Source organism: Vitis vinifera, chromosome 18 (genome assembly GCF_030704535.1).
Source record: "Vitis vinifera cultivar Pinot Noir 40024 chromosome 18, ASM3070453v1".
Classification (NCBI taxonomy): Eukaryota; Viridiplantae; Streptophyta; class Magnoliopsida; order Vitales; family Vitaceae; genus Vitis; species Vitis vinifera.
The window spans coordinates 8589733-8607288 of NC_081822.1; the positions used below are offsets into that span (position 1 = coordinate 8589733).

At 34.0% G+C, this 17556-nt stretch overlaps 2 protein-coding genes across 3 annotated transcripts; both read left to right on the plus strand.

The window, feature by feature from the left end:
* The first annotated feature begins 2412 nt into the window (after positions 1–2412).
* On the plus strand, positions 2413–5378 carry LOC100266006 (transcription factor bHLH95). The gene is made up of 3 exons (XM_002284842.5): positions 2413–3052; positions 3719–4174; positions 4982–5378. Exons 1-3 carry the CDS (start codon positions 2735–2737, stop codon positions 5081–5083), a joined length of 876 nt encoding a protein of 291 aa, XP_002284878.3. The 5' UTR covers positions 2413–2734; the 3' UTR covers positions 5084–5378.
* Positions 5379–11387: 6009 nt separating this feature from the next.
* On the plus strand, positions 11388–14742 carry LOC100243696 (probable serine/threonine-protein kinase At1g01540). Of its 2 annotated transcripts, none has more exons than XM_002282827.4 (7): positions 11388–12282; positions 12578–12682; positions 12811–12933; positions 13030–13200; positions 13313–13442; positions 13569–13778; positions 14362–14742. In XM_002282827.4, exons 1-7 carry the CDS (start codon positions 11636–11638, stop codon positions 14533–14535), a joined length of 1560 nt encoding a protein of 519 aa, XP_002282863.1. In that variant the 5' UTR covers positions 11388–11635; the 3' UTR covers positions 14536–14742. The 2 variants fall into 2 exon arrangements, with proteins under 2 accessions (XP_002282863.1, XP_010664563.1); XM_010666261.3 differs by having other exon boundaries at positions 14368–14742.
* The last annotated feature ends 2814 nt before the right edge of the window (positions 14743–17556 follow it).

A 17556-nucleotide genomic window follows, 5' to 3' on the forward strand; every position in this document is an offset into this window, starting at 1 on the left:
ACGCGTAAAATGCTCAAACACTAGGTAGGAATGACATTTGTACAAGACTTAAAATAAGGAAGGAGAGATCGTATAAAATGTAACAATACTTTTCATCCCAAAAGGAGGTTTGAATACTTAGAAACAAGTAGCAGATGCGGAATTTTGTGTTGTACATCTACTCTCATCTAATCTATCTAATCTAAAGAAAGTGAGAGATACATTGTAAGACCAGAGAGGTCACCAACTTTCTCTGAAGCAACACATGCATGGAACCCTCATTGAATGCTGGCTGTTGACCCTTCAAGGTCACTGCATTTCCCCATGGAAAGACGTTATTATGAATATAATTCGACAATCCCCAAGATATATATCATCGTCAATGAGACATACAGATACCAACGTATGAAATTACAGCAACTATATTAAAAGTCCAACTAGTTGAAACACTTGAGAAAATGCACATTAATTATCCTTCAAAAGCTGGCCTACCCAGCTCTGTGAAGTTATTGAAGGTATGACTCTGTGATCCAAACTTCTTAAACTCCTTAATGTTTTATAATAACGTCTCCAATGTTGTTTTGGTGTTTCCAAAAAACCTAATATGTTTGAAAACTAAAATGAAATCAGCAATAACATCTGTTTTATCTTCTCATGTCCACCTAACCACCTTAGAGTTTTGACTGGGGATAGAGGCTTACAACTGTTAAGACTTTCGTGTAGACTGTAGACGAAGATGACAATGATGTATGATTTGGCATTTTCCAAAGTACATGTCTTACACAGGAAGTATGCATCAAAATCAAAGTCTAGATTTTTGTTTACTCCTTATTAGGATGAGGAGTTTGGTACCTTTTTTTTTTTCTTTCTTAAAAAAAAGAAATTTTCTACTTGCAGACATAATAAATTGGGCTGGAAGCAAAATTATCCTAGATTGAGTAACCCCTCCTTTGAAAAAAAAAAAAGGTGGTATATCTAGTATTACACGCAAAGAAAAATATATCTGCATTATCAAATTGTGTACATATATATAGATTTGTTTTTTGATAAGTTGGCGGTTAGCATGGAAGCAGTGGGCTGAGACGCAGTGTATTATCAAGGAATAATGAGTATATTTTGTCTTACAGTTTGTGTAAGGACAAATGCTACACTTCAGCCAATTGACACTTTTTCTCTTCCCTATGAATTTAAGGGTCTTTTGTTTTACGAAACGCGGTTTCTGAAAGTGAGATCATCACCCCTTCAAGGCTGTTAGATTTATGATTTGAGATGTGAGCTCAAAATTTGGAACAAAGATTTGGTACCATATCACCCCATGTTCCCACTAAAAAGTAATAGCTAAATAGAAGGATTAGAATTTATCCTTTTAAATTTGGACAATAAGTATTTTCCTTTTCTGCAAAAGGTAGGGGTCAATCCTAAACGAAATTATGCGTAAATGGCATCATTGAAATGAGCTTTGCTACCCAGGTTTTGAGCAGAGGCAGGTTGGTGTTGAATTCATGATTTGAAATGACAAAGGAAGAGGGCGATGGAGCTGGCCCTTGAGTACTTTGAGGTGACGCAGATGTGTGTTTCAGAATGATGATTTACATAATATAATTAAAAAGGGAAAGAAAAAGGAAAACTATTCGCCAATAGTGATCATAAGCCATTCTCGAGAGAATCTTCAAAAAGTCTGAGACTTGCAGAGAATAGCAATGATATTTGATGTAGAAAAGTTTCTGAAACTGAAACCAGACTGAGAGTTTGAAAAAGGCTACCCCTCCTTCCTTCTTATTTTTATTATTGAATTTTAGTGAAGAAGGGTTGGCTGATCTCATCTGCCCCTTGGCACACATAAAAGAAAATACCCTGCGCTTTGGTGGTTGTACATTTGGGACGGGCTTCCAGATGAATTGAAGTTAATACATGGTCCACAGGTACCACCAAAAAAAAAAAATGGAGAGAGAGAGAATTCCTTGGATACTCCATAATTGCACAGCAGGTGGGAAATGGAGGAGGGTGAGTTGAGCCGCAGTTCCAGTGATAGTCTTGCTTTTGAATTACATAACGGCCAAATAATGGCAGCCACAGCCGTGTTCCATAACGCGTCTACGCTTCTCCCTCTCTTTGGTGACCGTCCTTTCTATTATTACCATCCCACTTCCCTTTCATTTACTTGAATGCCACTCTCCTCCTTGCCACACGCTTATTCGAGGATTTTATATGGAAATGGTTGGGACTTGGGAGCAAACAAATTTCTTTGGGACAAATCTAGATATGCAAGTGGTATGCCGTGTTACATTAACGCACACATTCCCTGACTCAATTAGCATTGCGTCTAATTTTCTGAATAATACAAGAAGGTCATATTGTGTGCTGTTAAATTTAGTGAAGTGGAAAATTGAACATTGGCAGGGATTTTTGTGGAAGGAAAACAAAAGAGGTAGAAAACATAGGTGATATCGATTTGAAGCTAAAAGCCAAGGGGACAAGGTGGCATTGTGGTAAATAAAGGAGAAAGGAGTGTGAGGAAAGTAGGAGAGAGGAGGTAGGAAGTGGGAAGCAGAGAAATGTAGAGAGGAAGGGTGTTGGCATCCGTTTTTGTATGGACGCCAATAACGGGATTGTCTTATGATTATATTTTGGGGTTTTGCTGGCAACAGAATCGTCTCCATTCCTACACCTCGCCACCTTTTCAAAACCCACTCCCACTTTTTCCCCCTATATTACACTTCTCTTTCTTGTCTTTCTCCTCCTCAATACAGCGGTCATGTCTGAAGAAGCAAGCCATGGAAATCTGTGGCAAAACCATTCTTGTGATTTCTTGAATTCAGATAGTAATTCAGGTGGTAGTGGTGGAGAAAAGTTGGGGGAAAAGCCACCTGATTCAAGCTCTAATAGCCCCGTTGAGAACCGACAGGGTATGGCACTGGTGGGTCGGAAGCGAGGCAGGCGTGCAAAGGCTAGTGACGGTGGTGGTGGTGAATCAGAGCATGAGACTCACATATGGACGGAGAGAGAAAGGAGGAAGAAGATGAGGAACATGTTCTCTAGTCTTCATGCTTTGCTTCCTCAATTGCCTCCTAAGGTAATTTAGTCTTCTTTTTCTTTTTCCCTTTTTTCCCTTGTTTCCCTTGTTTCCTGTGCTTGAGACTCTGATTTCTTTCTTCTTGGGTAAGTCAGTGAACACGGCTTCAGATGCCAGTACTTTAATAAGAGATATGAAGAAAACCTTCTTCATCTGGCTTCCAACATACATTAAAATTTTCTTCTTTGATGCAATTGGCATTAAAGGTACAGTTGCCGTTAAAAGAACAAACGGCTATAACATTTAAAAATATTCAAAACCCAGGTCGTGCATCAATTTCACCATTGTGTTCTAATATTGAGACCATGAGTTTGGGTACATATATAAATCTTCAATTTTAGCTAGAGAAAAACATTTTACATTTAAGAAAACAATTCCTCCCCAGGTCCTAGGGTTGCTACCGGAGTGGAAATCAATTTGAAGTATTTTTGTCTTGCACCTTAATTTTCATTTTATTTTTACTTACTCAAGGGAGCTTTTGGGGATTAATCAAATTCTTCTATTGTGTTTTCAGCACCATTGTTTTTATTTTCATGGCATTTGAAATGGGTTTAGATTGTTTTGGATCTTTGACAATCATTTTTCAAGGGCTTCGTAATTTTCTTGGCATCTGAATGTGCAATAGCATGATTTTAGTGTGCCATATATATATTGTTATGCACACAGGCAGACAAGTCCACCATAGTTGACGAAGCAGTGAACTATATCAAGACCCTTCAAAACTCTCTTACAAAACTTCAAAAGCAAAGGCATGAAATGCAGCAGGGTGCAACTGCTGTTGACTGTGAACAATCCATCATCACATCCCAAGCGTTAGCTCCGGACACGAGAGAAACATCTTTGCCCGCAGGTGATAGATCATTGAAGAACTACTTCTCACTGCCCACAAACAAGCCAAACTTGCTTTCAGCACCTTCTTCTTCATTGTGCTTCCAAACATGGTTTTCTCCAAACGTTGTGGTGAGCATGTGTGGCAATGATGCGCATATCAGCGTGTGTTCATCAAGGAAACCCGGGTTGCTAGCCACCATCTTCTACATACTGGAGAAACATAAGCTGGATGTGCTGTCTGCCCACATTTCCTCCACTCAGCAGCGCAGCATTTACATGATCCATGCCCATGTAAGTCCAACATCCTTTCCTTGCTTTAATTTCTTAATTTGGGCTAATGACATTCAATTAAATGAAGGGAAGTTTCCCTAAATTCGGTTCGTTGAGTGCTTGATTAATGATGATAAAGACATGTGGTGAATTATGTAATCAATGAGATTTTTGTGGGAGGCAATTGAATTATTGATTATAGAATATTAGAGATTCATTGCATATATCATTAATGCTTATCATAATTGAATGCATGCATCCGTACTTGTTTGCTTTGATACAATATTGGAACAAACATGGTATAAAAACAAATAATACATCACTCATAATCATATAATTTTCATTCTTCCTTAAATGTATTATTCTCGTCAAGAAAAGCCACTGCAAGTCAATAGAAGTAATGACTGAGACAACCTAATTAATTTTCGTTCTAGCTAGGGCCATAGGGAGGAGGTTGGTTCCAGTGTTCTGTCCTTCACGCCTTCAACTACTGGACCTCAATACCCTAAGATCCCCCTCCCTTTATAATATGCCTTGTAAGGTAGATAGATGGTCATGCATGAAACAATTCCTTGCAATCTGATCTATAAATTTAGTTTTTTGCCCTCAAAAGTCTAAACAAGAAAGATGCTTCCAAATTCGATGGCCTAACATTTTGTGAGGGAAAAAACCACCTATCCTCTAGGGCCTTGATCGAGGATAAGTGGTCCACAGGCCTTACTGTAAATCCCGCTAGTAAAATATGAGAGACAACAAATGATATTTTGAATTTATTGGGGTATGAGTAGTGTTTTTTACTAAATGATGGGTGGTTTCTTTATTGAACAGGCTAGTGGAGTTTCAGATGATCAACTTCCAAAGGGATTGACAGTGGAGGAAATATTCAAGCTAGCTGTAGGAGAGATGACCCTTTGGCTCTCATCATGTTAACACAATTAAGAACATCATCCCAAAGGAAATCGCTTGGTTGCCATTTTTGAAGAATTGAGGGGGGTACTTTCTTTAAATTTGATCAACGAAATGGGTATGCAAGCATGCATTCTTCCCATGCAGTTAATTTATCTCAGTTTGCTCACTGTATTGGGCTTGATCCCTGGTAGGTATATTAGCGTGCTGGTCCAGAAGGTCATCGGTTTAATTTCTACAATAATTTGATGTAGCATGTGAAAGTGTAGAACATAATAATACACAATAACACTGGTTTTCACAACCACAGGGTTTTACACACTCATAGCTTTGTCGTTTCAACTGTGGGGGTCAAATCTCATCCCTCTATATGTCATCTAATCAAAGAATCAACGCCAGATCAGATGCAAGTACGCATCCTGGGATGGACCTATATCTGTTTGATCATGAATAACAATAACCCTCTGCGTTGAGCTCTACCATCACCTTCCATGCCCGCATAAGATCCTGCAGACCATGCAAATATTAATCACAACAGTTGAAAGCCCCAATATGATGCACATTGTGAAGTTGTGATTCTTGTGAACCTCTATGGACCACACATACTTGCAAATTAAAGGATGTCTCCCCAGTCAACTAGTACTGCTTTGAAACTGCACTCACCACTACCCAAAGATAAGCATATGCCAAGCATGTTTTAGATACTAGGACGGGTGATAGGTATTTGAGTCATACAGACTCGGGTGAAGAAAATCGACTACTTCATAAACAAATTAAGAAAAATGTTTCATTCGTTAATTAGCTTAGTTTTTTATTAAAAGCAATTTGCTTTTAGATTTTAGGTTATTTATTTTTTCTATTTTTTCATGATTTATTATAAATTTTGATATAAATATAAAAATTTAAAACATATAACCTTTTTAAATGAAAAAAATAATATATTAACTTTTATTTATTTTTTAATACTTAATAAAAATAAAATATTATAAAAACAAACAATTTAATACTTAATTATTAAGTACTATTTAATTTTAATTTATATTTAGAATTAAATAACATTACATAAGGAACTTGGTAGAAATATCTTTAAATAAATGATATGTTAATTATTTAATTCTTGTTAATTTGGATAAACTTTAAAATTTTTGTTTTCAAAAATAAAAAATAAAAAATTATATATATATATATATATATATATATATATAAAAGTATAGAGATTCCTTATGTGATTGAGATAGGAAAAGTTTTTGAACATCTCTGATATCTTAAATAGTTTCTAACATCATTATCCTTTGGACATAAGTTTCTAAGAACTTTTATATTTTATATAAAAATAGAGAATATGGGAGTGTATCATACTTAAGCCTTGGTTTGCAAATTGTTCCGTGTCTTGGAGTCGAAATTTTCTTATTAACGATTGTGACAGCCTTTGCATGATATGTGCTACCTTGGGTGAAAACGAAAGTCAATTATTGGGAAGCTACAGTAATTACAAGTGGGGCTTTGTTTAGATACATTTTTTTATTTTTTGTTTTTAAAAGTAAAAAATTCCTTCTAAAAAGTATGAACTCTTATAAAAAAATATATATACATAGATTTACTTTATATTTTTAAAATTTTTAAATTTTGAGATAATAAAAAAAATTTAATATCTTAATTTTTTTATATAGCTTTTAAAACTATTCAAATTCTTATATTTAGATACATATAAGAATATAAGATTGAAACGATTATTTTTTTATATTTTAATATTAAGTACTGAGAAGAAAAAAAGTAAATAAATTAACAATAGCATTTAAAAAGACATTTTTGAGATTTTTTTATTTTTCTAAATAATAAAAATCTATTTGGACTAGTGATTTAAAAACAAATTTGTTTTTAAAAATTTATATTACTATTTGGTTGTTGTTTTTAAAAACAATTTTTAAAACTAAAGTAAAATAAAATACTATTTTTTCAATTGTTTTTTTACTAGAGAATGAATTTTAAATTAAACTAAACTTTATATTGAATTTATTAATAAGTTTAATAATTTGAAACTCAAAATAAATACAATGATTAATGCTTTAAATTCTTTAATATATTTTATAGTTTTTAAGAATAATTTAAAATTTTAAAAAGTGATTAATTAATTATAGATTAAATAAAAATTTTAGAATACTATATCCATAATTGAGTATTAAAAATACCTCATATTAGAAATATTCATGTATAAGTGAGATTTCATTTCCTCTATAAACATTTTTAGTTTCATTTTCAACATCACTTAATTTATCAAAATATGAGAATAAGTAATAAAAAAAATGAAATATCAATTCCCATACAAAATGACTAGGGGGTGTTTGGTACACAGGAATAGGGAGTGAGAATAGACATCTCATTCATTTTCTCCCTTATTCCTATGTTTGAATAAATGTTAAGGAGGCTGAAATAAAATAAAAAATTATTCCGGCAGAAATCAAATCCAACTTATGAGTCGGATTTGCATTCATTAAGGGGGTGTTTGGTACGTCGGAATAGGGAATGGAAATAATATTTTGTTTCTTTTCCTATTTCTTAGTGGAATGGAATGAATTTGATGATTCCATTTCTAGCATTTGGATGAACTTAGGAATGCAAGATTGAAATGATTATTTGTTTCCATTCCAATGTTTGATAATAATAGGAATGGAAATGAAAAAGAAATAAATTTACAATAATATCCTTACATATAATTTAAATTTTATTTTTATTTTATTTTTATTTTAAAAAAATAAATTTTGAGAGGTTTTTTGTTATTAAATAATAAGACTAAAAAATATATATATATACTCAATAAATAAAAAATTAACCATAAAAAATCGTATAACCCTAATGCACAAATATTCAATTATTATTTTTATTAAAAATTTGAATAATTTGTCATGCTTAAGTAGTTATAAAATTATTTATTATAATATTTAAATTCTCAAAGCTAGCAAATGTTTTTCCTATTTTCAAAAGAGGAAATAAAAGAATTCAAATTTATTCTAATTTTCAACAAGTATCATATCCGATAAAATCCATAACCTTAAAAAATTTTAAATATTCGTTTTTTTTTATCAAAATTTTAAATAATTTGTCATGCAAAAAAAGCTATAGAATTATATTTTACTAAGAAAAAAAAAAAGAAAAAAAATATAAGAACATATAAATTGTCAAAGCTACCAAATACTTATTTCTTATTTGCAAAAAAGGAAATAAAAAAACACAAACTTTATTATAATATTTTTTTCCTAACCATTAAAAATTTTCAATATTGTAAACACGTGAAATCGAAAAATCTTTTTCCAACCATTTCAATTTTTCTCTCCAATTTCCATTAATACAAGATAAAGAAACATCAAAGATTCCAAACATAAATTAATAAAAAAAAATTAATCGATTTATAGAGAAGAAGAAACACATATAAAGAATTAGAAGAAAGAGAAAATAAGGTAAACTTGATCGAAGATGTAGAAGGGAGTTTTCAGAACTTAGTTGCAGCAAACAATGATGAATCCTAGATCCAACAATCAAAATGAACATCCAAAACCCTATAAATTAGAAATTGATTTTTTTTTTTTAAATATCGTGGAAGGTTTAATTGATTCAATTTGGAAGAATCACTTGTTGCAGAGAATTGGATGATGAGTGGGTCTCTAGCTTTGCAAAGAAGATAAGAAGTGGATGATGAATGGATCTCTACCTTTACAAAGAAGATAAACATCGGGTTTGAAAAACAAGATAAGAGGGTAAAATAGTAATTTAGGTTATTTTATATTATCAAATAGGTTTAATGAATCAGATCATAAGTTGGATTTGATTTCTGCCGGAATAATTTTTTATTTCATTTCCGCCTTCTTAACATTTATCCAAATATAGGAATAAGGGAGAAAAAGAATGAGATGTCTATTCCCACTCCCTATTCCCGTGTACCAAACACCCCCTAAAAGTAGGTGGTATTCTGATTCATTAAACCTATTTGATAATATAAAATAACCCAAATTACTATTTTACCCTCTTATCTTGTTCTTCAAACCCTATGTTTATCTTCTTTGTAAAGGTAGAGATCCATTCATCATCCACTTCTTATCTTCTTTGCAAAGCTAGAGACCCACTCATCATCCAATTCTCTGCAACAAGTGATTCTTCCAAATTGAATCAATTAAACCTTCCACGATATTTAAAAAAAAAAAATCAATTTCTAATTTATAGGGTTTTGGATGTTCATTTTGATTGTTGGATCTAAGATTCGTCATTGTTTGCTGCAACTAGGTTCTGAAAACTCCTTTCTACATCTTCGATCACGTTTACCTTATTTTCTCTTTCTTCTTCTACTTTTTTATATGTGTTTCTTCTTCTCTATAAATCGATTAATTTTTTTTTTATTAATTTATGTTTGAAATCTTTGGTGTTTCTTTATCTTGTATTAATGGAAATTGGAGAGAAAAATTGAAATGGTTGGAAAAAGATTTTTCGATTTCACGTGTTTACAATATTGAAAATTTTTAATGGTTAGGAAAAAAATAAAAAGAAAAAAACAAACAAAAACAAAACTTTTGGTTTTTTAATAATAAATTTGAATTCTTTTATTTCATCAAATTCATTCCATTCCACTAAGAAATAGGAAAGGAAACAAAATATTATTTCCATTCCTTACTCCGACGTGCCAAACACCCCCTAAGAGTTTTTATATTTTATACAAAAATTAATGATATTTTCTATTTTTAAACATGCAAAATAAGTTGGATAGACTTTATATTTTCTAATTTTAAAATTAAAAAATAGTACCAACTTTTATAAAAGATAGAATAAATCTTAAGCTTAGGTGGAGAAAGTAATGATTTTTAAAAATATCATTAAACTTTGATAAATAGCTAGCTTTAGGACCAAAGAAAATCCTTTAATTAGGCGAATATTAATGAATCAATTGATTAATAAATAACTAAATTAATCAAGATGTGATTTATTTTCCCAAAATAATGTATCTAATATTGTTTTATTGCAATTAAGTGAATTAAATATTTAATTTTATGAATAAACTATGTAGTTTGTTTAAAGAAGTAAAATTTATGAATATTTAATTTTTGAAAAATATAACATTACATTGGATACATATAACAAAACATATGGATTTAATTACATATTAAAAAAATATTAATTTATGTAATCCTAAATGAAACTAAATAAATATTTGTACAATATATAATCTTATAAATTTATTGAATTATTAATTAATCCATGGGTGAAATTGAAAAATAATATTATTTAATCCAAATTACCAATTTACCGAGCATTAATTTATAAAGATAGTTAAATCTATATTTAGGGGACATGTATTTTTTTTCCCTCATAGTTTGATTAATGTGAGATTTGAATAAAAATTGAGGCATAAGTGTATTTGTTATCCGGTGGAAAGGAGGGCTGAAATCTAAATGGGTGGTATTAATGGAAGTACAGTCGTGGATAATGGATTTAAAGAAGTACAATATCTTCACGTGCGGGTTCCCCCTACCTAAAAATTTGTTGAGAAATTAATGCGGTCCGGTCCTCCTATTCCCCACTCCAATGTTTTTGAGATCAACCGACAGACCATTCATGTCTTAATTCTTCCCTAATCTCTGTGTATCTATATGTGTATTTATTAGCGCTAATAATTGCAAATCCAATCAATTACGGATTTAGGGGATCCACCATCATTTTCATTTCTCGTTGGATGTTCTGGATGGGCGGCAAGGGGGTGGGAGTGAACATGAGAGGAATGAAGTATGGGCTGAATGGTGGGTCTAGGACGTTAAACCCTAATGTGCGGATCGGAGACAGCCCAGTGTTTGGAAGTTGAAACAAGAGATGGTCCCCTCGACTACAGCGCAGCCGGATGTCAACCCGAGTCAGGAGTCCGGAGTCCGGACCCAATCCTACAGAAAATCCAGAGATAAGGAATTGTACCTCAAATTACTTAAAACAAACTATTAATATGTTATCATAAAGCATGGATAAAAGCAAAGGTGAAAGGTCCACCGCAAATGTCAAAGACCACCTTCATACGCGTTATTAAAGTATTGTTTTTATAATACTATATCTTAAGTTGCAACGCTACCTCCACCACCACCACCACCTCCACATAATGCTTCGAGCGCTGTCGTCCTATCGTCATTTTACACTTTCTTATGACATGTCCCTTGGAATTAGAAGGGAAAATAGAAAAGAGGATGATAAAATGGAAAATAAAATGCAAGCAGAGCCACTCAGCCACAGCAGTCAACAGCCATAAATGATGATAATGGTAAGCAATAAATATGTTTACATATTGGAGATTGGATACGGTTTTAACGATAGTGTCAAAAGGAGCAAGTGGGAGTGGGGTATCTTCCTGTTCCAGAAGTCCCATCACGACAGCTGCACTCTCTCTCTCTCTCTCTCTCCAGTCCTAGTCCCTACCCATTGCCGTTAGATTAGCCCATTGGTGCCTCTTTATCATTCTGCTGCTGCCGCCAGCTCACTTTATCTCTCTTCTTTTTTGATGCGTCTTCCCAACAATTTGAGTCTTCGCCGAAGGAGGAGGAGGAGAAGACAATGCCTGAGGGTGCGTTTTTGAACGATGAGCTCTCAAAACATACCTCAATTTTTGGTCTGCGCTTGTGGGTAGTTGTGGGCATATGTGTGGGGGCTGGCATTGTTCTTGTTCTGTTCCTCATATCGCTTTGGTTCACTTCAAGGCGGAACAGTGCCAAGTCCTCCCACAAACCCACCATCCCGAATGTGTCCAAAGAAATCCAGGAAATCAGAATCGACCATTCCCGAAACCCAGCGAACCCCAACCCTGACCCCAAGACTCATCATCCTCCAAATGCGAACCCACTCCCTGAATCGGACCCCTTTGCCGGGGCGGAGCGACTGCTTCAGCCGGGAGAGGAGAGTCCCGTGGGCCTTCAAAGAATTCACATTGAGATTGGGAAAGATCACCGGATTTCGTACCCGGAACGCGGCGGCGGGTCGTCTCATGGAAGTGGAGAGGCTCGGTCCGGTGATCAGGTGACAATTGCTGTGCCTGAGGTTTCGCATTTGGGTTGGGGACATTGGTACACTCTGAGAGAGCTTGAACTTTCGACCAATGGGTTTGCTGATGAAAACGTGATAGGTGAAGGTGGGTATGGGATCGTTTACCGTGGTGTTTTGGAGGACAATACACAGGTGGCTGTCAAGAATTTGCTCAATAACAGGTTCAATTTTGGGCTTTTTATTTTTTCTTTAATTTATAGATTTTTATTGGAAAATACATTTATATGGGAGTTGAACTGATTTTGATTATGAGGTATATGTTGTGGTTCACAAACTCAGTTGTGAAATATGCTGCACTAGTTGTATTTTTTACGATTATTTGGCAATGATTGTTGGGTTGACATCAAATTGAGAATAAAAAGGCTTTTTTTGCAGTATATGTTTTTATGCAGAATGGGTTTTGGTATTGCTGATTTATGTCAGAAAGTGGTTGATTGGGTTGTTATTTTGCTTCAGGGGACAAGCTGAGAAGGAGTTTAAGGTTGAAGTTGAAGCAATTGGGCGTGTCAGGCATAAGAACTTGGTGAGGCTGCTTGGTTACTGTGCTGAAGGAGCCCATAGGTATTTCAGTTTTCATCAGTTATATCCTACTTCTTTCTCTTTTCAATCTAAATTTATGACCTTGCTAGATAGGGAATTTTGGTTTGTGTCATCTAGATGCACTGATGTACTTTCCTGGTTTGTTCTAGGATGCTAGTTTATGAGTATGTTGACAATGGGAACTTAGAACAGTGGCTTCATGGAGATGTGGGGCCTCACAGCCCTCTTACTTGGGACATCCGAATGAACATTATAATTGGAACAGCCAAAGGGTATTGCTTTGAATCAATTAACTTCATCATTAATTGGGATTTCGTTCTTTGGTTATTTACTCCTTGTTACTAACTGAAACTTCATGAAGAATGCAGGTTGACTTATCTGCACGAGGGGCTTGAGCCTAAGGTCGTCCATCGTGATATTAAGTCGAGCAACATTTTGCTTGATAAGCAGTGGAATCCTAAAGTGTCTGACTTTGGCCTGGCGAAGCTCTTGGGCTCAGAGAGGAGTTATGTCACAACTCGTGTGATGGGAACATTTGGGTCAGTTGAAACTGCATGAGTGAAAAATTATCTTTTAATCACAACCTGTCTTGGTGTCCATAAATTTGACCAAGCAAAAAAGGGATGACAATTTTCAGTTTCTGTTTTGCAGCTATGTAGCTCCAGAATACGCTAGTACTGGCATGTTGAATGAAAGAAGTGATGTATACAGTTTTGGTATTCTTCTTATGGAGATAATTTCTGGGAGAAACCCAGTTGATTATAGCCGGCCTCCGGGAGAGGTTTGTTGTGATAATCTACTTCACTTCATGACATTATCTTAAGACCAGTTCAATGTAGCTCTTCAATATTTTCTTTCTTTTTTCTACTTTTTCTTTTTTATTTAAAGTTGCAAGTCCAACTTTCAGGTGAACCTTGTTGAGTGGCTTAAAGCAATGGTTACAAACCGGAATGCAGAGGGTGTTTTGGATCCCAAGATACCTGAGAAGCCATCTTCCAGGGCATTGAAGCGTGCCCTTTTAGTGGCTTTGCGCTGCGTGGACCCAAATGCCCAGAAGAGGCCAAAGATGGGGCATGTGATTCATATGCTTGAAGCTGATGATTTCCCCTTCCGAGATGTAAGATTACATTCTTTTTGCAGCAAAATTGTTCTCCCTTGATTGCATTTCCATCTTCGTCATGCTGCTTATGAAGTTAGCTGTGTAGCATTCTTTCTTTCATGTTTTAGATTTTCTCTCTTGACATGCAACAGCCACCAACTTTGTGCTTAGGATTCTTAGAACTCTGAGCTGGAAACAAAAACATTTCATACACAAATGCAGAATTGAAATTCTAATTCATTTCCCTTCTGATACTAACAGGATGTAGTGATACTCTCTTTCTCTGGATGTGGCATTGTTTGGAAGTGTGTTCTTATCAAACATGTTAAATATAGAATCTGTTCTCTTATATTTGGTTCAAAAACAAAGGAAAACTCAAGAAAATCACCATTGGGGCTTTATGGAAAGAGGCCTGTCAACAGATTTTGAATCTCTCTTTAAAATTTTTGCCAAAGAATATGTGAGACCAACCATATTCAAACCCCAGCCATATTCAAACCTCATTTTGCACATGACTTGCAAACCACATCAATTTAAGTAGTTTTTTTTTTTTTATCTAGATTTTCCAAAATGAATTACATTGCTGTTAACCTTTATCTAGTTTCAGGATCGTAGAGCTGGAAGGGAACATGGGCGCGCACAGCGTGATGGAATGAAGGATAGGTTTCTGGAGAAACGGATGATTGAATCAGGTGACAGTAGTGGGTATGAAAGTGGTGCTCAAAACAATAGATCCTTGTGGAAAAAGCCAGAAGAACTCGTAGAAGAGCAGTAGTTTCATATTACTCGTATAGAAGGTGAATTGACATACGTCATTATTGTCATTTTTTTCCTCCATAGCTGAGTCTATGCAAACATCATTTGGTTCGCCTGTATATGTGATTTATATCAATTTGAGTTTCACTTTTGTAGATTATGTAGCATCTTGTGTCATGCTCTGTATAGCATCATAAATGAATTGTACCCCTGAATTATTGTTTTCCTTTTTATTTTGTTTCTTTTTTCATATTCGGCTGTCCACAGAAATGTTCCATTCAAATGACAGAGAAATGACATGGAGTTTGATATCATGCCTTGAAATTTGTAAATGGCCTTAAACAGCTAGTGCAGAGGAAAATAATTAAATTCAGCTTAGATGGCCAGGGAACAAATTTAACCCATCTCGAATGCTATGGATAGTATTAAAAGGATTTATATTTTTCATATATCTTCAAACTCACTGCCCATAGAAGGCCTTATGCATGAGGATCGTTTGCTGAACATCAAATTGTAGCCACATGTAATCTCACCCTGGGGAAGGGAAAGATCAGCTTAGTCATCTGGTGAGGTTTTACACTCACAACTTCTCTAAATTCACTTTAGAGTCAGGTCCCTAACTCTCCGTGTCGCATACCTCTTGGAAAACAGCTCAGTGATTGCCAAATAACATGAAATTGTCGACATACAAGGGGGAGAAAATACAGCTCAAATTTGAAACTGAAAGCAGTCCTTTGTTTTTTCTTGAAAGAAAGAAATCATTCGGGTTAGAGGCTTAGAGCACTTGACCTGGAGTATGATTCACGAGACAACCGACGCCTATAAAAACTGCATCGACAATGGAGTATTGTTACATGATTCTGAGGGCCAAAAAAGCAGGGCAGACAAATTCAGTCTGTTTACATCATATCCCTAAATTAACATGTTTGATATTAAATGCTTCAAAGCAATGTCTTGAATATGTATGGCTGTGAGGGACCACTTTTTGTGGTGAAGCGATGGAATGGAATGAAGAAAATGGGACCTGCTTCTCACATGCCTAACTATAGCATTTTTCCAAACGCGGTGGGTGCTGAGCGCTGAGTGGTGGGATACCTTGAGACCCAGAAGGGTACAAAGGCCTGAGAATCTTTGGACCCCTCCATTGATGTGCTTGCCGGTGATTTGAATATTGAAGTTATTAGAGGGCTTTTCGGCTTCAATTTTGGCTTTTTGCCTTCCAAGGAGACCCACGATCAGTATCCTCCTTTTGGTTGCCTTGGCTTTTGTGCATGTACCATTTTTGACCATCTTTATTTTTGACTTGTCTCCCTGTACGGTAGGGTAGGATGATGCCGCTTGAGTTCGCCGGCCAACCACCTATGATCTTTTGAGCTCATAACCTTTGTGGGTATGACCCAAACTACATTGAACTTTTGCCTGACCAATTGGACCTTTCGTGAAGTGCCTGAAATCTTGATAGCCACCCAACCTTCCTCCGCACCTCTTTATTTGCTGGTTCCATGCAGTGCATCCTAGATATCTTAATTCAAACTCCGGACTTTTCTATTTTGAATTATGTGTTATGTTTAAGTTAATACTCCTAATTTTTGAGAACCGAGCCGAGCAAAGAAATTTGGGTGATGTTTGATAAGCCCAGAAGACGGAGGAAGGGGGTGGTATTTTGAAGATTTTGGATGTTATTTCTCTTATTAAATCAACCATTGTTGGACCAGATTTACGCGTTAAAAACAATAATAGAAATGATTACTACCTTAATTTGCCACGAGCAATGTCAGATTGATTAATTATGAATGATGGGCACTCAAGTGCTCCCAAAACTGTTGCATACATTCATATCTAGGGCTTTTTTTTACTTTTACGGCTATTTTAAAAAATTATTCTCATTTTCAAAATAATTCTTAAAATATGGTAATTTGAAAAATAATTCCAAATCTACGACACTTTTTGTCACTTTGAAAGGTATTTCTTGAAGATGCACCTTTTATATTTTTTATATCAACTATAAATGTTTAAAAAAAATTGCATTTACACTAAAGATGTCTCTTGAAGAGACACCTTCCATAATTCCATGAAATTGAATTTATATTAAAGGTATCTCTTCAAAAGACATTTTTTCATATTTTTTTTATTAGTCATACACGTTAAAAAGAAATTGAATTTATACTAAAGAAATATCATTTCCATAATACCATAAAATCAAATTAATACTAAAAGTGTTTCTAGAAGAAACATCATTGATAATTTTCATATTAGTCACACAGTGAAAAAAATTGAATTTACATTGAAAGAGTTTATACAATTCCACAAAATTGAATTTATACTAAATGTGTTTTTTGAAGAAACACTTTCCATAATTTTTATATTAGTCACCTATCAAAAAAATTAAATTTATACTAAAAGTGTCTCTTAAAGGAAAACCTTTCAATATAAATTTAATTTTATGAAATTGTGGAATGTATATTTTGAAAATACACTTTTAGTATAAATTCAATTATTTCAATGGATCATTGATACAATTTAATTTTGTGAAATTATAGAAAATGTGTTTTAAGAAGACATCTTTAGTATAAATTCAAATTTTTTATTATGAAATTGATACAAAAATTGTGAAAAATGTCTATTTAAAAGACCCTTTTAATATAAATTTGATTTTGTAGAATTATAAAAGGTGTTTCTTGAAGAGACACTTTTAATGTAAATTCAAATTTTTTTAAGTGTGTTATTAATATAAAAATTGTGAAAGGTGTCTATTGAAAAGACATCTTCAATGTAAATTCAAATTTTTTTTTTAATATTTATGATTGTTATGAAAAATATAGAAGGTGTCTCTTTAAGAAACACCTTTTAAAGTAGCAAAAAGTATAATAGATTTAAAATTATTTTTTAAAGTACCATATTTTAAGAATTATTTTGTAAAGTACCATTTTTTAAGAATTATTTTTTAAAATGACCGTAAAAGTTAAAAAAGCCCTTCATATCTAAAATCTCCGGTTGCCCGGTCCACCGACCATCTTTTTAAGATATTGCTTTAGGGCAT